This window comes from Mustela nivalis (assembly GCF_964662115.1).
Source record: "Mustela nivalis genome assembly, chromosome: 3".
Taxonomy (NCBI): domain Eukaryota; kingdom Metazoa; phylum Chordata; class Mammalia; order Carnivora; family Mustelidae; genus Mustela; species Mustela nivalis.
This window is the reverse complement of record NC_139022.1, coordinates 32690030-32717975: the sequence shown is the minus strand read 5'-3', so window position 1 is coordinate 32717975 and position 27946 is coordinate 32690030. Positions and strand designations below refer to the sequence as shown.

At 44.4% G+C, this 27946-nt stretch overlaps 2 protein-coding genes across 5 annotated transcripts in view; one reads left to right on the top strand and one right to left on the bottom strand.

Moving 5' to 3' along the window:
• The window catches only part of PROP1 (PROP paired-like homeobox 1), a gene marked incomplete at its 5' end in the record, with an annotated part of 94756 nt that extends 91211 nt beyond the window's left edge, over positions 1 to 3545 (bottom strand). The window contains 2 exons of the mRNA XM_082725207.1: positions 2847 to 2902; positions 3100 to 3545. Of these exons, the coding sequence (XP_082581333.1) occupies positions 2847 to 2902; positions 3100 to 3545 (502 nt within the window). The remainder of the gene's footprint in view (positions 1 to 2846; positions 2903 to 3099) is intronic.
• Positions 153 to 24520, top strand: ZNF454 (zinc finger protein 454). 4 transcript variants are annotated; one of them, XM_082723597.1, is made up of 6 exons: positions 153 to 3393; positions 4424 to 4521; positions 4786 to 4911; positions 5314 to 5635; positions 6062 to 6151; positions 19919 to 24520. In XM_082723597.1, exons 4-6 carry the CDS (start codon positions 5602 to 5604, stop codon positions 21232 to 21234), a joined length of 1440 nt encoding a protein of 479 aa, XP_082579723.1. In that variant the 5' UTR covers positions 153 to 3393; positions 4424 to 4521; positions 4786 to 4911; positions 5314 to 5601; the 3' UTR covers positions 21235 to 24520. The 4 variants fall into 4 exon arrangements, with proteins under 4 accessions (XP_082579723.1, XP_082579721.1, XP_082579722.1 ...); XM_082723595.1 differs by lacking the exon at positions 4786 to 4911 and adding an exon at positions 3903 to 4073 and having other exon boundaries at positions 5509 to 5635; XM_082723596.1 differs by lacking the exon at positions 4786 to 4911 and adding an exon at positions 3569 to 4073 and having other exon boundaries at positions 5509 to 5635.
• Positions 24521 to 27946: the final 3426 nt, after the last annotated feature.

Below are 27946 nucleotides of genomic sequence, written 5' to 3'. Positions count from 1 at the left end.
CAGCAACCAGAAGGAAAATGAAAAAACAGAAGGAAAAATTAGAAGATGGTAGCACAAAAGTGAAAGAATTTCACCTAAGGTAAGAATAGTTAATACTTTCTTGGGACGCCTTGGGTGGCTCAGTGGGTTAAGAATAGTTAATACTTTCATATGCCATGGAGGGTTAAAGTGAGATAAAAATTTAAAATGGCCTTTGGTTTTGGTTACCGAAAGCCTTTGCTAAATATTAGTAGGTTGAAGAATGAGTGGAAGGACTCATTAGCTTGCCTGAGGAAGGAGACACAGAGAAAGATAACTAGAGGAAGACTGGCATTGAGAGCGGGTATATCTATCAGAAGAGCTTTATGGCTACAAATACTGGAAAGCCCGGTTAACAAGGCTTACAAGCAAGCAGGGATTTTTTTTCTCCCCTCTTAACAAATCTGGAGGTGGGTGGTATTGTTTCAAAGCAAAATTCAATATCTTTAGTTTGATAGCTTTTCCATCATGGTCACATGATGGCTGCTCTGCTTCAGGTAAAGTATCCGATTCAAGGCAGGAAGGAGGAGGGTGGGAAGCACCAGCAACATCTGTGCCTTTTATCAAAAGAGGTTGTCCCAGAAATTGCTCAGCGGACTTCCGCTTATATCTCATTGACAACAGCTGTGTTACATGGAGGCCAGCAGCAAAGGAGGCTGAGAAACTAAATACACTTCCAGCCTCTAAAGTGGAGGTAGGCAAAGAAAAGGAGGTTTGAGCAAGGTGTTGATGTGGCCAATAGTCTGACGAGAGTGTGTTTGCCTGGCGGCTGAAAGGAAAGATGTGGGAGAGTGGAAGGTACAGCATGGAGGAGACAGGCAGCTCAAAGTGGGAAAACCGGACTGGGGCAGAGGCAGAAGCTATAGGAACCTTTTTCGAAGGAAGGAAATTTTTCACCAGGAGAGGTGGGAATCAAAAAGTGATGGGTACAGAACACGTCACACGTCTGTGGGTGGCAATGGAAGAGGCTCCCTATGGAACTGGGTCCCTTGGGCAGGTCAGTCTCTTTGGGCTATGTGACCTCTATGCTCTAACTCTTGAGGGCTGGACAAAGACGGAGGGAATGAAACAACCTTATCCTCAGAAACTTAGATCTTTAATATTTGTCCCTTACACCTAGTTTCCTTCTCTGCCTTCACAAATTTTTTCTAGAGGAGGCAGAGATAAGAGATGGATAGAAAGTAGATGAAAATGAAAGACACCAGCAAAATAAAGGGTCAGAAGGAAGGCACAGGACAAGGAGAAGAGGAAATATGAAACCTACTGAAGCCTAAGATAATGCAATAACTCAAAACTTGGTGAAACATTAACCTATAAAAGAAGCAGCTGGAGAAATGAGTCAGCTATACAGAGGTTGCACTGTTTTTTCAGGAGTGTTTGCACGCCTTAGGTCCCTGTATGTCAGTTCTCAGTCATTCTGGTCAACAAGTAAGGAGGACAGTCTCTGCACCTCTTCTCTATCCCAGGGCCAAGACACCAGGTTCGAGCTACTAGACATGAGACCTCCAGCAAAACACTGAACATGTGGGTACTTCACTTATTGTTAGTAGTGCAAACTGCACAGCTTGGGATTACAGAAGATACCCATGTAAAGTACTCATAAAAGTGCCCAACACACAGTGCTCCATAAACACATATTATCATCCTCATATACTTGAAAACAAAATAACACCCAGACTCCTTAGCATGGCATCCGGAAAATTATCTTGGAATCACTAGACCCTCAAAACAAATTCGGTGCACACACAAAGTCGGTATGTCTTGGGAGGCTGTCCGCCCCTGGGACTGTTGTAACAGCCTCCTACCCGGCTTCCCTGTATTGCCCGGGTGCCACCGGAGTCTCTTCTCCCCTTGCAGCTGACCAGCGATTCTTTCCAAATGTGCTGGGCCACATCACTCGCGCAGACTCCTTCGCTGGTTGCCCATCACACACGGAACGAATCCAAAGGTCTTCCGATGGCCTGCAAGGCCCCGGTCCGCTTGGAACCTCCCGTGCAACGCTCTCTTGCCCACCGGGCCCTCTTCAGTCCCTCCAGCCTCACAAAGCCTCAGGCTCACCAAACACACACTTCAGTCGTGGGACCTCCCCGTCGCCTCCCCTTAGACAGCTCTTCCCCCACGTATTCACACGGTTTCCTCCCTCACCAGAGTCCAGTCTCTGCTCACGTGCTCCCCTCAAAAAGGATTTCCCCAATGGCCTTAACATCATCCCCACCCCACCCCCACGGCCCCGTTCACAGGTTTCCGAAGAGACATTAAGTGCAGGTTCCACGGCTCTCTCCCCAGCCCCCAGAACAGTGCCTGACACACGCGTGCTCCCAAAGTTGTCGAGAGGATGAAATCTCCCAGAAAACCCCAAACAAAACGCCGTCGTGGGACCTAAGTCACTGACACCGCTTCCTAAAGCAATAGTCCCCTGACAAACCTCTGGTCACATTTTTTACTAAAATCACCGCCAACAAAGTTAAAACCTCCCCTTCCTCCCCGAGCTTCGCGAAAACATGTGTTCAAAGGCAACTAAAAACCCGGCGTGGGATTCTCCACAAGTCACCCTGTCCCTTCCCGTCCCCGCAGAAAGGAATCCCACCACGGCCTCTGGGCTCCTTCCTGCCTCGGCAAGCCGCCGAACCCCAGGTCCGCTCGATCTCCTCCGCGCTTCTCTCGGGTCCCGAGGCCGCCACCCTGGTCCCCGCCGCCGGCCCCGTACCCCGGCCTCGCGCCCCCGCCGATCCCCCGGGCCACACCGCTACAATGGTTTGCGTTCTCCGCCCTCTCAAGTCGTCTCCGCGCAATGCTCCTTCAGGAAGGCGCCTTTTGCGGCTTCTCACCTCTTACTACGTCCTCCGGTACCGCTTCCGATCCGCTCCCCGCGGCGACGGACCGACTTTAACCGCGTCAACTTCTCGCTGGTCACTGCTTTCCCGGGCGTTACTTCAGGACTGAGGAGGACGCCGAGCCTGACTTGGACTGAACGAAAGCCCGCACGTGCTGCTTAGAGCCGGGAGAATTAGCTGCCCTAAGAGGAACGCCAAAGAGCCTGCCGTGGCCTCTGGGAAATGTAGTTTCAGCGCTCAAAGCTGCCGGGCGTCGTTTTGAAGGCGTCGTCTGCGCAGGCGCGCGATATCACTTTCTCCGCCCCACGCAGGGGCTGGCGCTGGCCGCCGCTTCGCCCTCTGGGAAGTGGAGTCTGGGAAGCCGAAGTGTTGCTGCTCTAGGACTCGCGGGTACTCTGCTCCGCGGCTCCCCGGGCAACGCGCAAGCGCAGTTCCGACCCGGGCTGCCGACTCCAGCTCATTGTGTTCAGCCTGCGATGTGGCGGTTGCGGTTTCTCGCCGCGGGAAGAGGCTCCTCCAAGGGCAATCCTGTGGTGACCAGGTACGGCGGGCAGAGCCGCGTCGGGAGAGCGGGATCGGCCGTGGGGTAGTCGGGTCCTGGGGGGCAGGGCTGCGGGAAAGAACGGCAACTCGGTACGGGTAGTAGTCCGTGCCGGAGGACGCTGATCCGATACCCCAAACTTCTCGGGACATATGACTGAGGTTTGATTCCACAGAGGAAAGGGGAGGACGGCCAGGTTCAGGCTGTTGGCTTTAGGGTCCGAATGTGCGAGCGCATGTGGCGGAGGATGCGGTCCAGGCCTCTGCGTGTGTCTCGGAGGAACCGACTCCGGGGAGCCGGGGGACGCCTCCAGAGGTGGATGCTCCGGGCTGTGACGGAGCCCTGTCTGCGGACCTCGCCGAGGCCCGGCAGCCGCAGCCGCAGTCGCGGCAGCAGCTTCCGCGAGGACCCGGCAGAGGGCCGGAGGGCCGGTTGTATGAAGGAGACTCCCCGCCGCCCAGACACACAAATGCACTGCCTCTCGCCCACTCTGGCTCTTTGTCATCCAGACTGGGTGGAGGGGAAGAGGCCTGAGGTCAGAGAGGGGCTTGGCCCGAGAGGCCTTGGCAGTGACGACCCAGCCCTCGTAGCTTGCCTTTGGAGGAGAAAGAAGACCATCTTTCTCCACTTCATCCACTCTCCTTCCAGGCTGGGGGGAAACTTCTCTTGAGACCTGTCAGGTAACTTCAGGGTAAAGGCCAGGGGGAGGGTAGAAATCCCGAGATCTGGGGCGGAAGGGTGCTTTCTGCAAGGAAAACCCAACGTATTTAAGATACGGGAAGATGTGGAGGATTTGACTTAGATGCTGGGAGAGAGTGTGGGGCTGGGAATGGCCGCATGTGGAGGGATCCCCTTGACAGTGGAAGCCGTCAAAACTATCCAAAGAAAGAGGAGAGAGAATTGGGAACAAATAGGAACCAAGAATCTACTGCTTCAGGGTACTGGGGGACTCCTAGAATGGGAATGCTCACTGCCTCAGTCTGGACTGTCTGTCCTCTGATCTCCTTTAACCCAGTTCTCCTCATAACAGGTGTGTAGAAGTTTCTAGCCTTGGTCCCATTTTGCCAGTCTCTGAAAGGGCTTATCAGAGAAGGAATGGCTGTCAGGCACCTGCCACCCATGGTCCAGGTGAGTGGGGAGTTGCTGCAGGGTCCCCGCCCCCCAAAATTGACTTAAAAGTTTTGAATGTAGAGGTTTGGAGAGGGTGGGCTTGATTTTTTTTTTTTTTTTACCCTAACCAAGAGCTTTTCTCTTAATCCAATCTCAGTTAGAGGCCTGACCCCGTTCCTCCTGTATAAAGATATAAAGATAGATAGATAGATTGACATTCTTCTTGTAGATATATTGACATATTATTTATTGACATTGGGCTTCTCCTTAACTCCTTCTCAGGGCACACCACTTCTCTTGGCTTCTCAGCCAAGAGTTTCTAAGCAAGGCACTAGTTGTGATCAGAGGGGACAAGGTCATATTGTCCAGAATAACTGTTCCTGTGGGAACCGTGTTCGTGTGTTGGAGGTGAGTAGGTGAGCAGCCAAAGACAAACAGGAAGGAGTTGCTCAGCAACAAGTAATAGGTGCTGGGCCATGTTCTCTAAGACATGCCGGGAAGACGAGAGATGGGGACACAGTCCCTAGCTTCTTGGAGTTAACAGTCCAGTGCGGGGGGAATCTGAAAGTAAACAAGAACCCACAGTAAAGTGGGACGGTGCTTTGCTGGGCCTGCTCACTTGAGAAGGGAGTTGAGGACGGCTGTGCCAGGAGGAATTGTGGAGGCTGAGGTCTGGGTAGGATTAGGTCATGGGGTGGAGGAGGGCATATTGAGGGAAATGGGAGAAAATGTTCGGGGCGAAATGAACAGCAAGAATGAAGTCTCAGTGCTGAGGAAGCCTATCTTCTCCACACAACGTGTTTCTTCAAGGCAGGAAGCAAAGTCTGATAAAAGCTCAGCCCCGGGACACCCTGAGGAAATGCTTACTTTGTCGTAGAACTCCAGCCCACTCTGTACTGTCCTGCACCTCTCAACGGGCTCCTGGGCCTGCCAGGCTCAGCTCTTCCCAGAGAGCCACGGGAGGGGGTCACCGCTGGTCACCAGGGATGGGGTTTGCTGTTACAGGAATCAGTGACCTTCAAGGACGTGGTCGTGCTCTTCACCCGGGACGAGTGGGCACAGCTGAGCCCTACTCAGAGGGCCCTTTACAGGGATGTGATGCTGGAGAACTACAGCAACCTGGTCTCACTGGGTAAGCTGGGGCCTCCGAGGGCTGAGCTTCACACATGGGGATCCCTTAGGGACCCTTAGAAACTCTCAAACTGGTTCTACACAGAAGACTGGGCTGGGAGTGGGCTGATCGATGATGCTCTGTTCAGGGCTGCTGCATGCCTACCCCTGGTGTCCTGAGGACGCAACCCCTTTGGAGTCTAAGTGCAGATGCTTCAAAGGCGACAGGGCTGAATCCTCTCTCTGTGTCAGCAGGGAGAAGGACATGGGAACAGCTGGTCTGTGTCAGGCCCCAGGCTTCTGTTCTTCCTTCTGAAGAACTCACCTGTCCCCTGGCCTTCCTATCGGGTCACCTTTTCCAGGAAGTCCCGAGGACCAGGTCTCTAACTTGCAATGATTTTATCACTGGTATGAATAAGATGTGGTCCATTTTTCCCCCCAAAAACAGGACTCTTAGGACCCCAGTCAGATGTGTTTTCCCGACTGGGAAAAGGAGAAGAATGGATACTGGAGGACACGTCGGGAAGCTTCTGTCTTGGTAAGAGCCCTGCGTGTGGGAGGCACCAGGAGGGCCTCCACAAATGCTCCAGACTGAGGAACACTGTCTTTTCCCTTCTCATTCACCGCAGCATCTGGTTGCCACATTGGTCCTTGTGTGCATGGGGGCCCTCCTATCCATGAATTTTCTCCCTATTTGGTATCTTCAGTTTGGAAAAGGCCTCCAGTGTAACCTAGGCCGCTCCCCCTGCCCCATGCCTTGTTTAGCATCTCAAAGTACGGTCTCTGCTGGCGGTTCTCAGTGATGAGGAACCTCACCAGGTTGCACACACGGCAGGGTGAGATGGGCCGGCTAACCATGTGCCTTCTGAGCAGCCGTGCCAGCTAAACCCTGCATGCTTCTTCAGCCACCTTTGTATTTGTACATCTGTGTGTGCACAGATTCAGCCAACATTTAATTACTCTCTGCCTATTGTCAGCACCTCACCATGCAGGAAGTGTCATGAGAGTGTGGCTAGGATTACACTTGGCCAGGTCCCTCCTTTGGCACCTGGTAAGTGGCATAGACTTGTAGCCCGAGCATATAGAGAACGTGACAGTTTAGTGATTGTTACTTGTCTCAAGGAGCCCGGTGGGTGCCCCTCCCTTTGGTGCTAAATTTTCTAAGAGAGCATATTGCCTTATCTAAGGCATTACGACATTTCTGTTTGAGCTGGCGTTTTGCAGGCTATGAAGTATTTTTTAAAACCTTTTGGTACTGATCTTTCACCCAGCAAAACAGGCAGGGATTTATACGTGGAATGTCTAGGACTCAATCTGTTCTGGAATTTAAATGTCTTAACTCTAGAATTCAGTTTTCCAAAGAAATCTCTTCTAACTTACCTGGTAGCATTCTGAATTTGTGTGTTCTGTTATACCCAAGCTAAGGCATTTTTAGTATTTCATTCCGTACTATACAAGCAGGGTTCTGACAAAAGAAGGGGGGCATGGAGGAATTAAGCAAAAGAACCTTATCTGCTGTCCTGGCACTTGAGCATAACCTCCTCTATTCTTCCATTACTCCTCATTACCATGAATTCTTTCCTGTACTTGGGTGGGGGGAATATGAAGATGAAGGAGTTTTGTCCCTAGAAACAATTTGACAGTCACGTGTGGGTAATGACCTGAAAAACCAGGTGGTCATACTGCAGGCCTTCCCAGTGCCTTTCCCGACTCTCAGGGTTCAGCACTTCGTCGTCTTCCTGAAAAAGGTTTTGGTCACCCCAAAACCTTGAGCTGATTCTGGAGGGATGACCAGTGGTTAGCACTGATCAGGCATGGGAAGAAGTCTTACTTTATATTTCCCAATAAAGTTTTGTGGCTGTTCCTCTCATTATCTATTGAAGATTTATTTTTACTTTTGAATAGAACCATCTTCTGTTTTCTTAGCCAGAAATTGCTGCTGTAGAGAAATGGTAGTCATTTCCAATATCTATTGCCCTCTTGTCTCTCTCTGTCAGTATTCTTAAAGCATTCATTAGATCATTTTTAGTTTGTTGTGTTTTTTTTTCTTATTTCTGTTTCACTTCATGATGACTGATGAGGACTTCAAAATGCCATCTAGAATTTCTCCATTGCTGCACCAGTGACTCCTGATTTAGAACAGACACTTATTTTCAGTTGTAGGGAGAAGAAGTCCTTCTGATAGGTTTTCTCTTCTCAGGGCCATGCACTAGCAGAGGGAGAAGAGAGTTGGCATTTGAGCACTCGGGAACTACTACCGTGCTAGGTGTTTTCCAAGGGAATTTATGTGAATTGCCCCATTCAGTCCTTACAACCTGTGAGGCAGGTCCAAGTTTACCTGAGAGGCAACCCCGCTTACAGAAAACCAGGCCTCCCCATGGTTAACTCATTTGGACAGATTTAACATTGCTGTTTCCTGGCAAGTCAGGATAGGGGTGAAGCCAGCATTGAAACCCATCTGACCCTCAAACTCATGCTCTCCCTTCCTCCAGAAGAGCTTCAGTCATCTAGAAATTGTTTACTCAGTGAACCTATGGATAACTACCTGGTCCCTTAATTTGGGTCATGTGCTAATAACTTTTCATAGTTCTTCCGTATTTATTAATCCTTTGAGGTTTCTTTCTGTTACATTGGTTATACATTTTACCAATTAGCTTTAAACTGTTGGTGGGGGTTGTTTGTTTTTTATTTGTTTGGTTTTGGTTGGGTTTTTTTGTTTTTTATTTTTTGGGTTTTGGGGTTTTTTTTTTTTTTTAGCCATGAAGTATATTCGTTCACAACTGGGCAAAGCATTCATGTAAAACTTTAACACTTTATATTGTGTCTTCTTCCCCATTTCCAACTTTATCTGCTTTTTTTTTTTTCCTTTCTCCCTCTTAAATTGGTTGGGAATTTTTTTCGGAGATTCAGCTCTTAATTATATCTCTTGGGGCACCTGGGTGGCTCAGTGGGTTAAGCCACTGCCTTCGGCTCAGGTCATGATCTCAGGGTCCTGGGATCGAGTCCCGCATCGGGCTCTCTGCTCAGCAGGGAGCCTGTTTCCTCCTCTCTCTCTCTCTGCCTGCCTCTCTGCCTACTTGTGATCTCTCTCTGTCCAAAAAAAAAAAAAAAAAAATCTTTAATTATATCTCTTACAGGCTGTAATTTTACTTCGACACTTGTGGTCATTTCCTTGATTTATTTTAAAATGAACATATTTTGATGTCTGTATGTTCTGTATACAAACAAGAATCAGTGGTATTTTTACCTGAAGAGTAAGGAAACAGCACCCCTACCCCCACTGTCCAGCCAAAGTAACAAAACGGAGGGGCACCCATGGAGTCTGATGTGCCCCGCATCACTGCCCCTTCCACCTCTCAATACCCTCCAGAGCCACTAGCTTATCACCAGCAGCCCTGTTCCTCATCATGGTCTTTCCACATGTATCTCTGGCTCTGAGCAGTCACAATCAGCTTTGCGTGCTTTAACGTTTGATCCATGTGTTATTGTACAGCAGATATCTTTCCACAGGCTGTACTTTTCAACCCTTGCTAAGATGTGTAGCTGTGCCCTTCGATACTCCCTCAGCGGTGATACATCAGCTTCTCCATTCTGTGGCTGGTAGACCTGTAGGTTGTTTCTGGACGTTGCTGTATAGAATAATGCTGACCGAATATTCTTATATGCTTTTCCTCATACGCATGGGCATTCTTCGGGAGTCTTTAGGTGTGGAGACACTGGGTTTAAGGGTATATGCTTCATCAACTCTGCTAGATTTTCCCAGATTACTGATTAAATTAGTTGTTCCACATTATACTGATAGTTGACGCAAGTTCTTGTTACTTGATACTCTTGCCAAAATTGGGAACTGTTAGACTTTTTCTCCCAGTCCCACTCCTGTGAAATGGTATCTCCCTGTGGTTAGAAATTACATTTCCTTGTTTCCTAGTGAAATTGGACATCTTTTTATGTGTTGCTAATTTGTGTTCTGTGACTTACATGTTCCTATTCTTTGCCTGTTTTTCTATTATAGTTTTATCTTTTTCTTACTCATTTGTAAAAAGTCGTATGTCTTCAGGAATCCAGGATTTTATACAGTAATATATATATATATATGGTGTATATATATATATGTATATAATAGGAACCCAGTATTTTATCAGTTAATATGTGTGTCACCCTATAGTTTCTCTTCTTTACTAACAGAAATTCTTTTTTTTTTAATTTTTAATTTTTTTTAAAGATTTTTAATTTATTTGACAGACAGAGATCACAAGTAGGCAGAGAGGCAGGCAGAGAGAGAGGGGGAAGCAGGCTCCTGCTGAGCAGAGAGCCTGATGGCGGGGCTCGATCCCAGGACCCTGAGATCATGACCTGAGCCAAAGGCAGAGGCTTTCACCCACTGAGCCACGTACCTGTTCTTATTTTTAATAATTAAGTTTTATCACAGTAATACATGTATTTCATGGAACTACAGTGTTGAATATAAAAAACGAGTGGCCCCTTTGTCCCCCCCTTTTCCCCATTCTCCCCTCTGGAGAGATAGTCCCTTTTCTCTTCCTTTAGCTGATTATTTGATATAGTTGCTTCCAAATAATGACGTTTTTGCTCTCCCTAAGAGTTCCCTCTGACCTCTTTGTAGTGAATCCCCTTTCCCATCCATAACCCAGGCAACCCTAATCTGCCAGGATTTCACAGGAATGGACACATAGCCTTCTGTGTCTGACTTCTGTCACTTAGCACAGTATCTCTGACGCTCCTCCTTGTTGTTTCACATGTCAGAAATTCTTTGCTGTTGCTGAGTTAGCACCCTGTCATATGGTGATAGCTCTGTTCAGTCATCGTTAATGAGCATTTTGGCTATTTTCAGGTTTTGACTAAAGCTGCTATGAACAGTCTGGTACAAGGCTTCTTCATGTGGCTGTATTTTAGTTCATATGCTCTTTGTAGACATCTGTGCTCACCAAGGTACGTGCCTAGAAGCAGGAATCCCAGGTTGTGCAGTAGTTGTGTGTTGAAACTGGGACACTCTTTTCAGGGGACGCAAGAGCCAGGTGCCCCTTACTGTGCTGGGTTGGACTCCAGCACCTTAGCAGCAGCTCTGCAAGGGGCCACCCCTCCTTATTCCCTCTCTCGGGGGAAATCACTCTATCTTTCACAATTGAGTCTGTCACTGGATTATTTTGCAGACAGACATCCTCCTGATGTCAGTTTGAAGAAGTTGACTCATTTGATGAGAGTTTTATCATGACTGGATATGGCATTTTTCACGAATGCTTTTCCAAATCCTGAAGATGCTGCTATGTTTATCAGTTACATTGATTGGTTTTAAAATATCAAATCAAATTTGCCTTCCTGGAAAACCCCAACTTGGTTTTCATTTCTTGTTTTCAAAATATTGCTGGATTAAATTTTTACATCTGTAGTCGTGATAAATTAGTCTGATCTGTTCCTCGTAATATTTTTGTTTTTGATATCAGGGTAATGTTAGCCTTATAAAATGAATTTGGACATTTCCCCTTCCCTATTATTTTTTGGGAAAATCTGTACAGAATTGGTGTTATTTCTTCCTTAAACGCTTGGTCAACCCAGTGAAGTTTTCTGGGCCAGGAGTTTTCTCCATGGGAAGGTATTAAACTGCAGATTCAGTTTCCACAGCTTCTTTTCAGTGGGCCACAAATGTTAGCTGCCTCAGCCTCCCTGAATCCTGGGCTCTGTCACTTCAGTTCACTGAGCCTTCTGGGCTGTTTTGGTCCCTGTGCTGGGAACTGGACACTGTCCCCGGGGCTAAATCCCTTGGCCTTCCCTTGTCTGTTTGCTTTCTTCCAGGGATCTCCATCTTTCCCTGTCATTTGTCCATTGCCTAAAAAGTTGTTTCTTTCTCTCTCTCTCTCTTCCCACCGCTCTGGTTTTCTAATTGTTTTACAGTGGGAATTCTCAGAGTTTTCCAATTCTGCCATCATTTTTAATTTCCAAGAACTCTTGTTCCTCTGGATATTGCTTTATTTATATGCTAGTATTCACATTTTATGGCTAAAATATTTTACCTCTAAAGATAATGGTTTTTTAAAAACATTTTTCTCTCTCTTCATAAGCTCTGTGTTCTCAAATTTTTCTCTTTGATTATTTTGGTATCGCTTTCCTGTTAGAAGCTTTCCTCCTGTATCCTGTAGTCCCTGATTGTCTGCCCAGGTAAACGGTGGGAGGATCAAGGTTCTTTCTGGAAACTTTTAGTGGGTAAATGGGGCTTGAGTGTTTCACCTCCTGCCACCAGCTGCCCTGGTGTCATCAGTCCAGAGTACCTTCGATTTACTCCCTCCAAGAGGAAAGGCTGGGACTTCTGCCAAGTTGGGAGAGGGGAGTCCCCAGGCTTCTCGGACTGGGGGAAGGAACGTGGGGGCCTAGTAGCTTTGTAAACTAACCTTAAAGCAATGCTCCATTATCCATTCCCCACTTCCAGAGGTACCTGATGGTGCCAGTTCCTGAAACTCTAGGTAATTTGGAAGTAAATCAGGTTAGTTTCTGATCCCTTCCTGGGGGTGACCTTTCGAGTACATTGTAAATGGGTTTTGATCATACCACTTGCATGCCTTGTATGAAACCCTGGAGTTATATAGTTTAAGACCATACTTTGTTTTTTGTAACATGGGACAATGCAGCTAGGGGTATTGCTTCTTAATTCAGCCCACTCTGAAGTGACCTGGGGGCCCCAGGGAGTGCAAATTCCTTGTGCTCAGATCTTCAGCAGGGGTCCAGTCTCTCCTAACCTCAGTTCATCTTCAATGTGGGAAAACTGGATGCACTTGACTCCCCTCTTAATTACATGAGTATTCTCCTGAAACACTAAATATTCAGAAGACAAATATTCTCTTTAAAGTACATGATTTGATTTTAGGACCACAATCAAGAAAAGGCTTTAATAGATATAACTACCCAGCAGCTGCTAGAAAAGAAAGCCAGCATTTGGTTATTTTTGTTGAGCCATAGTATATCCCTTTTGAAAGCCTTCTGCTAGATTTTTTTAAGTAAAAATATTTTATAGTAATACTAACCCAGGAAAATACACAAATTATAAGTGTAAAACTCAACACATTTTTGCTGTGTAAATACTGTATAACTGGCACGTGTAACAAGGAGAATGTTACCAGCACATCAGAAACTTCGCATCCCCTCTATTTCTTTTGTTCTAAAGATAACTACTACCCTGACCATAGGCTTGTTTTGCCTGTTTTCAAAGTTTGTATAAATGGAATCATACAGTATGTTTGAGATTCATGCACGTATGGCAACAGTTGGATCATTCTCACTGATGTACAATATTTCACTCTGTAAACCTACCAACATTTCTGCTTTCTACTGTTGTTAGACATTTGATTCATTTCTAGCTTGGAGCTATTATGAAGTGTACTGCTTTGAATATGCCTGTATGGCTTTTAGAGAATATAAATGTACATTTCTCTTGGGTATGTAGTTATGAGTACTATGTTCATGAGTATGCAAACTTTAGTCGACACGGCCAAGTAGTTTTCCAAAGTGGGTAGACCAGCAGTATGCGAGGGTTCTGTATTCTCTATAGACCTACTATTACCATTTAAATTTTTTTTTCCACCATTCTAGAGGATTTATGGTTCAACTTATGACTGATGAAATTGATCATCTCTATTTTTAATCTAATATCCTCCTCTTTTGGAAAACACTTATTTACTGTAAAGAGAGAGAGAGCACAAGTGGGAGGGGCAGAAGGAGAGGGAGAGAGAATCTCAAGCAGACTCCCCGCTGAGCGTGGGGCCCAACTCGGGGCTTTATCTCACAACCCCGAGATCATGACCTGAGCCAGCACTAAGAGTCGGACACCTAACCAACGGCAGCACTTATGTGCTCCTAATATTCTCTTTTGTAAAGTACCTATAAGTTTTTCTTTTATTTTCTATATAGTTGTCTGATCTTTTCTTATTGATAGGTTTGCTGAATATTTCTTTTAGGAACTTTGCATCTGTTTTGATGAGAAAAAGTGAATTTTTTTTTTAATTGTCTTCATCATATTCTGGCAGGCTGTGCTAACTTCATAAAACCAATCAGAAATACTTGTTCTCATCAGTTCTCTGAAAGAGCTTGTGTAAAATTGGTGTTATTTCTCCCTTAAATGTTCATATAAATTCAGTACTGAAGCCATCTCTGCCTGGCAGTCTCGCAGTGAGAGGTTTTTATTTATTTATTTATTTTTTAAAGATTTATTTATCTGAATGAGAGAGAGTGGGCAGAGAGTATGATCACAAGTTGGGGGAGGGATAAAAGGAGAGGGATAGAGAGAGAATCCTCAAGCAGACTCCCCACTGAGCACAAAGCCTGACATGGGACTTGATCCTAGGACCCTGAGATCATGACCTGAGCCAAAATCAAAAGCCAGCCAGTTAACCTACTGAGGCACCCCAGGCACCTCTGTGAGAAGAACATTTTAAAATGAAGATTCAATTTATTTATTAGATGTAAGACCATTCAAATTTTCTGTTTCTTTTTTTGTACCTTTCTAGGAATTTGAGCCTTGCTCTAAGTGCCCAAGCGTATTGACATAAAGTTTCCTCATTAAGTTATTATCTTATAAGTCTCTGTGGAATCTGTCCTGATGTCGTCTTTATCATTATTGATATTAATAATTGTTGATATTAGTAATTGATATTAGCAGTCAATTAGTAACATTAGTAATCATTATTGACAATTAGTGTTTAGTGATCATTAGTAATTAGTAAGGCACACACATAATTATTGTGTGCTTTTTTTTTTTTTAAAGATTTTATTTATTTATTTGACATATAGAGATCACAGGTAGGCAGAGAAGCAGGCAGAGAGAGAGGAGGAAGCAGACTCCCTTCTGAGCAGAGAGCCCAATGTGGGGCTCGATCCCAGGACCCTGAGATCATGACCTGAGCTGAAGGCAGAGGCTTAACCCACTGAGCCACCCAGGCGCCCCTGCCTTCTTTTTTTGATTAGTATTGCTAGAAGTCTCAATTTTTATTAAGTTATTGATTTGTCTATTTAGTTTTATTTTATTTGTCTTTTTTATTTTTATTGTCTTTTTAATTTTTTTATCTTTCCTTTTATTTTTCCTTTTTGTTTCATTTGCTATTTTTCTAATTTCTTGAGATGTACACATGACTGTAGCTGCATCCTATCAGTTTCATTTATTAGATGTAATAAATATTTTTATTATCATTTAAATTCTAATTGTGATTTTTTTCTTTCATCTATCAGTTATTTAGAAATGTATTGCTTAATTTAGAAATATCTGGGTTTTTTAAGTATCTTTTTGGTATTTTGGTGTTCATTTCCAGCTTAATTCCATTGCGTTCAGAGAACATACTCTTGAGTATTCTCATTCCTGTGAAATGTATTCATTTACAGCCAATATAAGGTCAGTTTTGGTAGACGTTCTCTATGTACTAATAATATGTGCTCTGTCATTGTTGGGTATTGTTTTCAAGTCTATTTTGAGTCAGATTTGTTTATCAGATTATTGAGAGCATCTCCATTATTAAAGGTTTGATTTCTGAGTTATTGAGAGTGGTGTGTGAACACAGATTGCTAGGATTATAAAGATTTCTCTGTTTTTGTTTTTCATTTTCTCAGTTTCTACTCAGTTTCTACTTTATACATTGTGAAGTTTATGTACAAATGTAGATTTGTTATATGTTCCTGAAGAACTGTCCCTTCTGTCAATGTGAAATATCTGAAAGTCTATTTTTTCTAATATTGTAAGATTTGTCTGATTTTATATACCAGCTTTCTTATGGTTACTGCTTGCTTCATAAATCCTTTTCATTCTTTTCTATATTTCTATACCTATGTTTTGGTATTTCTCTTCTAATAAGCATTTAGTTGGATTTTTTAAATCCAGTCTTACAATCTTAGTTTTTGTTTGTTTGTGACAGAGATCACAAATAGGCAGAGAGGCAGGCAGAGAGAGAGGGAGAAGCAGGCTCCTTGCTGATCAGAGAGCCTGATGTGGGGCTCAATCCCAGGACCCCAAGACTATGCCTGAGCCAAAGGTAGGGGCTTAACCCCCTGAGCCATACAGGTGCCCCTGCTAAGTGTATTTAATTACATATATATTTTCAACCTCTCAAGACATAATTATTGTGTGCAATAATACTTACATGTATTCACATATTTACTTTTCTATTACTTTTCATTCCTTCTTACATTTCCATGTTTCCACCTGGGATTTTCTGATGCCTAGAACATGCTTCTTACTGTGTTTTGTTTGATTTTTAATATGGGTCTGCTGGTGACACAGTCTCTGTTTTTATTTGTATAGAAATACCCATTTCATATTCACTTTTTAAGGATATTTTCTTTCTATTGAATTATTTGGCAGTTATGTTTTTTCAACACTTCCTGATGTTGGTTCATTGTCTTCTGGCTTCCACTGTTTTTGTTGAAAAGATGGCTGCCAGTCTTACCTTTTTTCTTCCTTTTTTTTTTTTAATTTAATTTTTTAAGATTTCATTTATTTATTTGACAGAGAGAGACACAGTGAGAGGGAACTCAGCAGGGGGAGTGAGAGAGGAAGAAATAGGCTTCCCAGAGAGCAGAGAGCCCGATGCAGGGCTCCATCCCAGGACCCCAGGATCATGATCTGAGCGGAAGTCAGATCCTTAACAACTGAGCCACCCTTTTTTTTTTTTAATTCTTTAAAAGTAACGTATATGTTTTCCTTTCAAACAACTGTCAAGATTAAACTTGTCAAGATTAAACAAGATAAAATCAGTCATTTTGTGCTTAGTTGAATTTTCTATGTATTTATCCTGCTTGGAATCTCGGGTGCTTCTCAAATTCATTTTTCAGCCTTTGTGTGTTTCAAATAGTATTTTTACCCCATTTGTTTCCTTCTCCCATTCCAGAACTTGTCACACATGTGTTCAGTCTCTTCATCATGACTAGTATGTTTCTTTTTTAACTTTCTTCAGCAACTTTTACTGTAGATGTTTTCTGCTTATGTATTTTTCCATTGCACTATTGCTCCCTTCTACTATGTCTAATATACTATTAAATCTATCTGTTCAGTTCTTAATTTCAATTATTATATTCTTTTGTAGAATTTTCATTTGATTCATTGGTCAATCTCCTGTTGAAATTCTCATTCTTATCTGTATAATTGAACACATTAATCACAGTTAACTCAAAACCTATGTCTGATAACTTAGATGTCTGAATTCTGTGGGTCTTCGTGTATTATCTGTTTTTTCTCTTGATTTAATTTCTTATTACTCTGGTACATTTTGATTGAATCTTTGATATTGTATTTGAAGAAGTGAAGAGGTCTTGGGTGATGTTATATTCCTCCAGAGAACATTGCCTTTTTTTCTGGCAGACAATGAGTGTAAGGGAACCACCTTAATCCAACCAGGGATGTGTTAGATGGAGATTGGGCTGTGGTGTTTATATAAAGCTTTGCCTATCTCTTCTTTGCCCTTGCTACTAGGTTGTAGCCCTCCAGGAGTGCATATTGAGAGCTTTACATGTTTACTGTGACCACTAACCCCTTCTTTGGAAAATCCTGGTCTCAGATTTTGGCTCCATATTTTCTTAAGATTAGAAAATTTTGAAATTCTGCTTAGCTTTGACCTCTTGTCCTGAGAGGTTTTAGAATTCAGCAAATTCTATAAGGGAAAAAACCAGTAAGTATTGGGATTACCTTTCTGTATTTCCCTTTTCGCCCAAATATTGAACTATCAGGTTGGCCTTGAGTGACATCTGATGCCTTTAGATAGAAATTTGTTTATCAATTAAGATTTTCCAGTTGTTTTCTGCAGGAATGTCTGCCACAGCTTACTTTATCAGGTCCAGAAATGAGAGTCAGCCCTTAAGGTGTTAACATTTGGCAATCTTGGCATTTAACTGACCATTTTTGTTTTGAGCAACATTAGTCTGAGCTCACCAGGATTTTAGCTTTAAAATGCACCTGTTTAACTTTCTTTTCCAGATAAGTAAAGAGGTTAGTTTAGTTTGTTTTGTTGATTATAGCTCTTTGTAGATTTTCTGGAGTGTGTAGGAAAAAAGTAATGAGGAGGCTTGTTCTTGATAGGACTTTCCAGGAATCTTTGCATCATTGCAAAGTAGTATCTAGCTTTTATCATTCATTTCTTAGTACAAAGTCTTAAAGAGACTTAACATAAAAGGCAGATAATCACAAATACATAGGAAAAACTAGTATGCAGTCCAGAACTCTGCTTGTTAATACAGACCTACCTCATTCTGTTGTGCTGTGCAGATATGCATTTCTTAACAAATTGAAGGGTTTTGGCAATCCTGCTTCAAGCAGATCCATTGATGCCAATTTTCCTGCAGTGTTGGCTCACTTCATGTCTGTGTCACATTTTGGTAATTCTGGCAATAAAACTGAAAACTTCTGGAAAGGATTCACTATTCTAGATACCATTGAGAACATTCATAATTTATGGTCAGAGGTCAAAAAAATCAATATTGGTAGGAGTTTGGAAATTGATTCCAAGGTTCATGGGTGACTTGGAGGGGTGCAAGACTTCAGCAGAGGAAGTCACTGCAGATGTGGTAGAAAGAGCAAGAGAACTAGCATTAGACGTGGAGCCTGAGGATGGGACTGAATTGCTGCAAGCTCCTCAAGACAACTTGAACAGATGAGGAGTTGCTTCCTACAGATGAGCAAAAAGAGTGGTTTCTTGGCATGGAATCTACCAAAGAGGATGCCGTGAAGGTTGCTGACATGACAACACAATATTTAGAATAGGGCATAAAGTTAGTTGATAAAGGTGAGGCAGAGTTTGAGAGATTGACTGCAATCTTGAAAGAAGTTGTACTGTGGGTAAAATGCTATCAAACAACACCTCATGCTACAGAGAAATCATTTCTGAAAGGCAAGAGTCCATCGATGCAGCAAATTTCATTGTTGTCTTATTTTAAGAAATTGTCACAGCCACCCCAGCCTTCAGCAGCCATCAACACTGAGGCAAGACCCTCCCCTAGCAAAAAGATTTTGCTGAAAGCTCAGGTGCTGGTTAGCACTTTTTAGCAATAAAGTACTTTTTAATTGTGGTATGTAGAGTGTTTTTCTAGACCTAATGCTGTGCTACTGAAAAGACTACAGTATAGTTTAAACATAACGTTTACATGCACTGGGAAACCAAAAAATTCATTTGACTCACTTTACGGCGACATTCACTGTATTGCAGCAGTCTGGAACAAAACCTGCAGTCTCTCTGAGGTATGCCTGTGCCGTGAAACCAAGGGAGACAATTATTGAGTAAGTGCAGAATTTGTCTGTGGGGAGAGAAATAATTCTGTGAAATAATAAGTGGGACCACAGCCCATATCCTAATAGCAGAGTCCCATTTCTAGTGACTAGTATACCGTTTTCCCCAGTCAGGGCCTCACCCTCTAAGGTATACTGGGTATATCCAGGCAGATTTACTGCTTTGTTCCTAATATTCCCTCCTGACATACACATCTTCATAGTGCATTTTCCTCATATAGATGTTATATTATTCATATGGATTTAAAGACTTTACTTCCTCACTAGTAGTAGGAGGTCCTAATTTTATTAGCAGATATGAGTGTTTTACACAGCCTTTACTGTGGCTTTTTTATTACCCATCTGAATGAGTGTATCAAACATAAAAATGGGGGCGCCTGGGTGGCTCAGTGGGTTAAGGCCTCTGCTTTCGGCTCGGGTCATGATCCCAGGGTCCTGGGATCGGGCCCCACATCGGGCTCTCTGCTCAGCATGGAGCCTGCTCCCCCCGCCCCCGCCTGTCTCTCTGCCTACTTGTGATCTCTCTCTGTCAAATAAATAAATAAAATCTTAAAAAAAAAAAATAAGAATGTTGCTTTTATTAGTTATAGGAGTTGAATGACTTTTCTCCCAAGTGTTGACCTCTAGTTTCCCTGTTTTCTTTAGGCTGCATGTAGGTTATTTCAAACACCGTACCATTAAAACGGACAAGGTACATTTTTTTTCTTATCTATTAGCATAGTAAGGTCTATGTAGGCTTTTTGAGGCTTAGAAAGTCAGATAACTTATCTGTAGTCACAAAGAAAATGAATATTGTACTCAGGATCTCCCATCCCAGGCCTGTGACTTCTGAACTCAAGCTCCCAAGCTGTCCTGCTTCATACATCTGACATTAAATCAACCCCTTCCGGCTACGTCCTTTGCTCACCTCTCTTACCCTTTCCTTTCCTATCTTCCCTTCAAGATGCCTTCAAAATGGCAACCTCTTTGTCAGCATTATAAACAGGCTCATCTTCTTACCCTAACTAGATAAAAAATACGTTTATGTTTGATGTCTTTCAGACTGGATGACTATGCCTGTGAGTAAGAACTCTCCTCCCAAGCCGGATATTCCTGATCAGGACTTGGATCAGTGGATGATAAAGGAAGGATTCACTAGAGATAACCACTGGAAATACGATTGCCAGTTGGAATGGCAGCATGGAGGCCAGGGGGTACTTGCTCACCAGAAGACCCCATCTGTGCTCCACGCCCAGGCCAGGGATGAACCTGGGAAGCACTGCACTGTGAGCTCATCTTTTGATCAGAGTCAGGAATTTCAATCTAGCAAAAAAGCCTTTGAGTGTAGTGAGTGTGGAAAAGTCTTCACTAAAAGTTCAACCCTTAATAAACATCAGAAAGTTCATACTGAAAAACTGAATGCAAATCGGAAAACTGTTATTAAAGAGAAGCGATATGAATGTAGAGAATGTGGGAAAGCCTTTCACCAGAGTACACACCTTATCCACCACCAAAGAATTCACACTGGCGAGAAACCGTACGAATGTAAAGAATGTGGCAAGGCCTTCTCTGTGAGCTCCTCACTCACTTACCATCAGAAAATTCACACCGGAGAGAAACCTTTCGAATGCAACTTATGTGGGAAAGCTTTTATCCGAAACATACACCTTGCCCACCATCATAGAATTCACACTGGAGAGAAGCCTTTTAAATGTAACATATGTGACAAAGCCTTTGTGTGCAGGGCACACCTTACCAAACACCAGAATATTCATAGTGGAGAGAAACCTTATAAATGTAATGAATGTGGAAAAGCCTTTAATCAGAGTACGAGTTTTCTTCAGCATCAAAGAATTCACACAGGAGAGAAGCCCTTTGAATGTAACGAATGTGGAAAGGCCTTCAGGGTGAACTCTTCCCTGACAGAGCATCAGAGAATTCATACTGGAGAGAAACCTTATAAGTGTAGTGAATGTGGGAAAGCTTTCAGGGATAATTCATCCTTTGCTCGACATCGGAAAATTCATACCGGAGAGAAACCTTACAGGTGTGGTTTGTGTGAGAAAGCTTTCAGGGACCAATCAGCCCTAGCCCAACATCAGAGAATTCATACTGGAGAAAAACCTTACACGTGTAATATATGTGAGAAAGCCTTCAGTGATCATTCAGCCCTCACTCAACATAAGAGAATCCACACCAGAGAAAAACCTTACAAATGTAAAATCTGCGGGAAAGCCTTTATTCGAAGCACACACCTTACTCAGCATCAGAGGATTCACACAGGAGAGAAGCCCTATAAATGTAATAAATGTGGAAAAGCTTTCAACCAGACTGCAAACCTCATTCAGCATCAGAGACATCATATTGGAGAAAAGTGATAGGATTAGTTTATATGGCAGAACTTCGAGACCAAGTGTGTTAATTATTGAATGTAAGCGAATCCATTCCAGAGAATAGCCATGAAAACTTCGGTGAAGATGGAATTTTTATTTACAGAGTCAACCTTCACGGTACTGTGGGTTTGAGAATTTAAGAATGGCATGCCCTCCTAGTTCAGAACTGCCTCAGTTGAATAACAGTAATGTTTAATTAGTCTGAATTATCAAATATTGTAACCAAAATGAAGCTTCATTAACAACACAGAAATTAGATGATCACATTTACATTTTGACTATTAAGAGAAATTATAAAATTGCAGAAGACCAGGGGAAGAAGCAAAAGAACAAAAAAGTAAAAATGGCCAATAAGCATTTCACTCACTTTTTTTTATATAAAAGGGTTTCTACTTTCAGTGGAACCCTTTGTTCTTAGCCACCCACTTTCTCAGTGTAGGGAAAGTGCAGTCACCATGCATTGGCCCCAGAGTTACCCAAATTATGTTTCCCACCTTCTGCTTCAAACCATCTTCTCAGATCTCTCTGACTTAGTGTCCACTGGCTGCTTACCCATATTCTTCTTCTTCTGGGACAACTCATTTGAATGGTATGTCCCTCTTGATTTAGCTCCTCCTAACTGGTGACATCATGTCACTTATCATCACCCCATTTGCCCTTGGGGAATGTGGTGATCTGGCCTCCTACACAGTCCATGATTCTGGTTATCGCAACCAGACCCAGCATTCAGAACTCCAGGACCTCTGGGAGACAGGTTGATCAAACTTCTTGAGTTACCCAGTTCCTTTGGGCCTCACCTTTACTCTGACACTGGGATGGTACCTTTAAGTAGGGGCTAGGTTGTGTAGACATTACCTCCAATTGCTTTGCACTGTCCTTACCCCACACACAGCGTCAGGGGCCTGCTCAGCTTCAGATGTGACAATCCAGCCACTTCACAGTGTTCTAGACCCTCTCCACTTCTGTGATTTGCCATTTCCTAACATGCAGCTGACACAAGTTAGAGCCCCAAAGCTAGTCCTCAAAGGCTCTGACCCACTCTTTCCCTTGGCTGGCAGTCCTCTGTGTCCACTGTGCTAGAGGATGTATTCCTCGCCCCCAGAATATGAACTGCTGCATCCTGGTCCCTGCACTTCTTCCATCCAATTTTCGGAAGGTCTCGAGTGTTCACAGAGCAAACAGCTTTGAATTTCTCCTTTTGCATTTGGAAGTGGGCATTTCCTCTCCTCCATCTGGGTGTTCTATTTAAAGACTGTCCCATTCTGACAGTAGTGAGCTATCCATGGAGTAATTCCATGGGTCAAGACATGGTCAACAGCATCGTGACGTTCCCTGGCAGGGGACTGTCTATGCCCCAAACTTGCAGCGATACTCTGTTCCTGCAGGTACAGTTCCTTCTCCATCTTTGATCCTTCACTGCTCTCAGTAGAAAGCACAGAGATAAAATAACATGTGTGCCTTCACACACACACACACAGCCCCTGGTAGCACTGTCCCCTTCCCTCACCACAAAGGACCGGGAGCCTGCACTACTGCAAACTGGAACAACACACCACATCATGAATATGGAAGAGCAAGTCCACCGTTGTGGGAAAAAGAGTGGCAAGTTCTCAGTCCGTGGAGGTGCTCTCCATCAAGTCGGGCAGCCCACTGGCCCCACAGATGCTGCACCTCAACTCCCAAGTTACAGAAGAGGACAGTCTTTTTCCTGGTGGAATTCTCAATTCACCTTCTATCGAGTACAGGCTGCCAGTGTGGGCAGGCATCTGTGAGGGGGTCAGCAGCAACTCATGCTTTCTCCCCTACTAACTAAGCTGCAGATGAAGCAGCATTTTGAGGGGTGACTTGGAGCTCTTTGTACACTGGGCCCCCACATGTTCATCGGCAGCCCCCAATTCCACAAAAACTTGAAAACCTGCTCGCTGCTATAGATCCCTACCTGTAGTACCAACCATGTGACCCACCTGCCCCTAACAATCACCCTCTTCCCTTGAATCCCTGTGGGATGCTGCTCAGCGGAGTTCAATGTTCATTTTGTTTGTATTTAATGAGAGCTGCTGCCACGGGTCCTATGCCTGCAGTCAAGCCAGAGCCGAGACCAGGTGCCCCTGAGAGCCTCCTTTATCCCGGGGATGGCACCGGCAGCTGTTCCTGCACCAGAATCCATGCAGCCCAAAAGCCCTCAATCTGGGATTGCTCCCTGCCCAGTCAGTGCACAGACTTCCCAGCGCACCCATGACTATGCCGTCACAAGATCACGAAGGAGCCAGTCTCCCCACCCCCTCAACAGGACTAGAGAGACAGAGGAGCCAGAGAAACAGATCTAGACCCACTTCCCGCATCTGATGCACCAGAGCTCTCCTGGTCTACCATGGAATTGCCCAATGGTCAAACTCAGTGGCAGTGGCAGTTCCGCTCTGCCCAGGGAAAGGGTTTGGGAAGAGGATTAGCACCGTAAACCTTGTTAAAAGTCATCATTGGCTGTGGGCTCCCATGAATGCCCCCCGAAACTGCCAGCTCTTGGGGGAAAAATAATTGCTGCAGTCTCCCCTTTCACATTCCTCTAATGCTCTTTTGTCAGGTCTTCCCAATCTCCAGCTGATAGATTGGGCGCCTGGGTTCTCCCTCGTCACCTGAGCTCGCCTCACTCTGCCACCAGTGTCTGCCCAAGACATTGCCTTTCTCCATATTCAGCAATGGCTTTTAGAATGGCACCTTGACCCTCAGCGGACTGGGGCTTCCCAGTTATAGTACCTGAGCCTCAGAGTCTTGGAACAAAACAACCCTACTGCATGCATCTTTGGTTGAGAAAACAACTTCCCTCGAACATGAATTTAGTCCAAGTGCATACTCTCCAGCTGTCTTGATTCCTCTTCCCTTTGCACTTTGCCCTCCTCTGCCCTTTACTGGATTAGCCAGCAAGGCCATGTGGACACATAAAACACTCCCGCCTACAGTGGGAGGAGTCCCAGCTTCTGGCCCCTCCTTGACTCCCGCTAAATATATTTTTGGTAATATTTTTACTTTTAGTATTTTTATACCAGTTTGCGAAGGCAAAAAGAAAATACAAGGTTTGTTTCCCATCACTCATGAACTTCTCAGTGACGCTAATGACCATTCTCTGCCAGTGCCAGGATTTGGTCATTCGGGCATGTTCCTCCTCAGCCTGTGTGTTACCCTGTCTATGGCTCATCACTGTTCTTAAAAATTGTTGCCATAGAATGGCCCATCAGTGTGTCTTTCTTAAAATAAATGAGGAAAGTACACAGTATTCTAAGAGGTACAAGCTGCATTTGTGTTACCTGGTTATCTCTTAAGACATGGCCAAAAGTAGTGCTTCTAAGCGTTTTTATCTTTGTATGGCCAGTCTGGTCCTGCCCACAATAAGCATCCAAACCTACCTGGTCCCAGAAACCATAGTTCAGGCTGTGGAATAGAAGAGAGCTGTATCCCCAGTCGTCAGGGACAACAGTTAACATTTGAAGATGTCCCACAGGCCGGGTACTGTTGTAAGCACTCTGCATGTAATAACTCATTTAATCCTCACAATTCTGTGAGACTGTCTCATCCCCACTTGAAAGTTGAACAGAGAGGTTTAAAAGCATTTCAGAAATAAACAGCTGGTAACATGCATGGTCTGAGAACCTGATCCAGGCACTGTAGCTCTGGGGCACACATGCCTCCCTACTGCACTCAGCTTCCTCCTTCATGGACATATTCTGGAGGGCCACTTGGCTCCAGATATGGGGCAGATATGGCTATGGGTGGGTGGGGTGGGTCCACAACCTTGCGACCGTGTTGCAGGCATGGCTTTCTGTACCCACATCCTCCACAAAAAGACCTTTCCTCGGCCCTCAGTTGGCAAGGTGGAAAGGGTTCAGGTGCTCCTCAAGCCTGAGAGTACAAGAACCATGGGTTCGCAAACGCCTTTCAACCCTTGGATATCTCGAGGGCATGGCCTAATAACCATAGCAGGTCCTGGACGTGGCCACATGAGAGTAATTACTATAAGTGCCCTTCTTGAGGTTTTCCAAAAGCAGAGAGGTGGGGCATCTGGGTGACTCAGTTGGTTAAGCGTCTGCCTTCAGCTCAGGTCATGATCCTGGAGACTCAGGACTGATCACTGCATCTGGCTCCCTGCTCAGCAGGGAGTCTGCTTCTCCCTCTGCCCCTCACTGTGCTCCTCCATGCTTTCTTTCTCTCTCTCAGGTAAATAAAATCTTAAAACACACACACACATAGAGAGAGAGAAAGCCAAAGCTAGTAGCTAGAGAAACAGCAACAGCCAAGCATGGTACATACACAGTGGGTATGTATGCACACATCTAAGTACTGCTTTCATGGGACTTAAATATGGAAGACAGGTATTGCAAAATGAAACACAAATAATGAGCAAAATAACTGTAGTTTGTGGGAAACGTGTTTACACAGATGGGGTACCACAAAAGAGTGTGAGAGGCCTAGCTGTAGATTGTGTGGTCACACTGAGCTTCACTAGAATTGACAACAGATGCAAAGCACAGTTCAGTGAGACAGGGAAAGAGGTTCGGACACACAGGCAGGAACAGTGCGGGCTGGGTAAGTGCCATTAAAAAGGCAGTGGAGCCCAGAGTCAGCACTGGTGTTAGCAGCATGAGCTTCCACAGGAAGAGACAGGACCACAGCCCAACCAGCCCCTGCAGTGAACTTGGATGGTGCTCTAAACACAAGCCATTGCCAGGGTCAGGTTTTGTGCTTCAAACTCTCAAGCTACAAGTGGTTGCTATTGATGAATAGATTTTACCAGAGCATTGGGGGGTTTGGTGGGCTCAGTTGTTGGGCATCTGCCTTTGGCTTAGGTCATGATCCCAGGATCCTGGGATCAAGCCCCACAAGGACTCCCTACTCAGGGGGAAGCCTGCTTCTCCCTCTCCCACTCCCCCTGCTTGTGTTCCCTCTCTTGCTGTGTCTTTCTCTGTCAAATAAATAAAATCTTTAATTTTTTTTTTTTACCAGAGCACTAATACTGGGAAATTTTCCAATTGTTTGTTCTTTCCCAATTAATTTTCCTTCCAGTGAATAAGAAAATTCCAAATTTAGAAGAACTAAAATGCGGAAACTTAAAAGCCACGTAAGTTTTGATTGCTAATTTATTTCAGCAATATACTTCAACCAAGGTATAGCATTGCTCACTGTTACCTAATGCTTTCATTTCTAGCCATTGTGATAGTGGGGAAAATGGGGGTATAAATATTTACAGGCAAGGATATACCAGATTCCCCCTGGTGCATTGCCCCAGGCTCTTCACCAATCATTCTGGTCCCCTCTGGGCCACCTCCCATTCCAGCCACCAGTGACTTTGTCCACACCACAGATCCAGCCACAGGACTCATCTGTGTAAACCCTTCCATGCCTCCTCCAGGGCCAACCATGGGAAGCAAAACCTTCAAGACCCTTCACAACCAACCCATATAGAATTCATATTTTTATGAGGGAAATACAGCACAGCTTTCTCTATTGCTTTCTCAGTTTTCAAGAAGGAATGTTATTTGGGAGGTCTTAGATGGAGTCTTGGTATTGGTCACCTGAGGGGTTTATGTAATGAGTGGGGTCTGTTTGGGCATTGACTGTTAGGGCTGGGAGGGTGGGTGCTGGGAAATGGGGTCAATGGTGTGGGCATCTGCAGGGATCAAGGTGACTCTGGCTGCAGCGACTGTGGGAGAGGCTAATTATCTTGGCCAAGGTCACTAACTAGCATGGCAGAGCTGCCATTGATCTCAAGAAGTCTTAACCTTGACATTATACAATTTCTAGATATGAAAGCTGACTGAAGGAAGTCTACAGTGTCATGGGCAAGACAAAGTCTGTGCCCCCTGGAAATTTCCCTGTCTGGCAGATTGGGATTGGAAAAAAAACTCGGAAGTTGATAGTATGGGTAAGTTCAACTTTCAAGAGCCCTGGTAGAATAAGCTAATAATACTTCAAATTGGCCATATTACATCAGTGAACAGCATGTGGAGCCGGACCCATGTCCTTCCTGCTATTTCCGTTTCTGAGTCTGCATGCAAATATGAGAATGAATCATAGCCAGACTCCAGGTGCCAGGAGAGAGCAGGGCCCATAGCAGCATCACTATTAATGGGGAGCACTGGTGCCCCAGAATGATGATTTTGATATTGGTGTGCGGGATGGAGGGGAAAGACACAGGAAGCAGAGACTAGTTAGTATCCCACCACAGTAACCCACAAGAAGCAGGAAGGCTCACAGTGTCCAAAACCAGCCCGTTCACTAATCTGTCTCTCTACACCCTCGACTACCTTTCATCCAAGCCTCCTCTTGGAGTTTCTGTGTTCAGAGCTGTGCCCCATCTTGAGTCCTCTCTCTGTTCCATAAGCTGAAAGATCATCTCTGAAACTCCCAGTCTTCTACAGCTGTCACTACTCTGTCCACACAGCAGCAGGCTTCCCTTGTCAAAGCCCGGGAAATGGAAAATATCTACACCTGGGAATTTTTCATAAAATTCCCAAATGGCGAATTTGGTGACGCCACTGAAAAATGGTGTCAGTATAGTGGAGATTTCTGAAGAGGTTTCATTCTGTAAAATGATGGTGGGAAGATTCACTTGGAATTGTGTACTTTATTCCAGTTTAGAAGAAGTCTTGCAAATTGTTGACTACATAAAAAAAAAAAAAAAAAAGCAACAGAAAATGCAAGTTAA

Coding starts and splice junctions, on each gene's coding strand:
- ZNF454 (XM_082723594.1), top strand. CDS start 4,489: ATGGCTGTCAGGCACCTGCCACCCATGGTCCAG. Junction 4,522..5,508: donor ACCTGCCACCCATGGTCCAG/GTGAGTGGGGAG, acceptor TTGCTGTTACAG/GAATCAGTGACCTTCAAGGA. Junction 5,636..6,061: donor CAGCAACCTGGTCTCACTGG/GTAAGCTGGGGC, acceptor CCCCAAAAACAG/GACTCTTAGGACCCCAGTCA.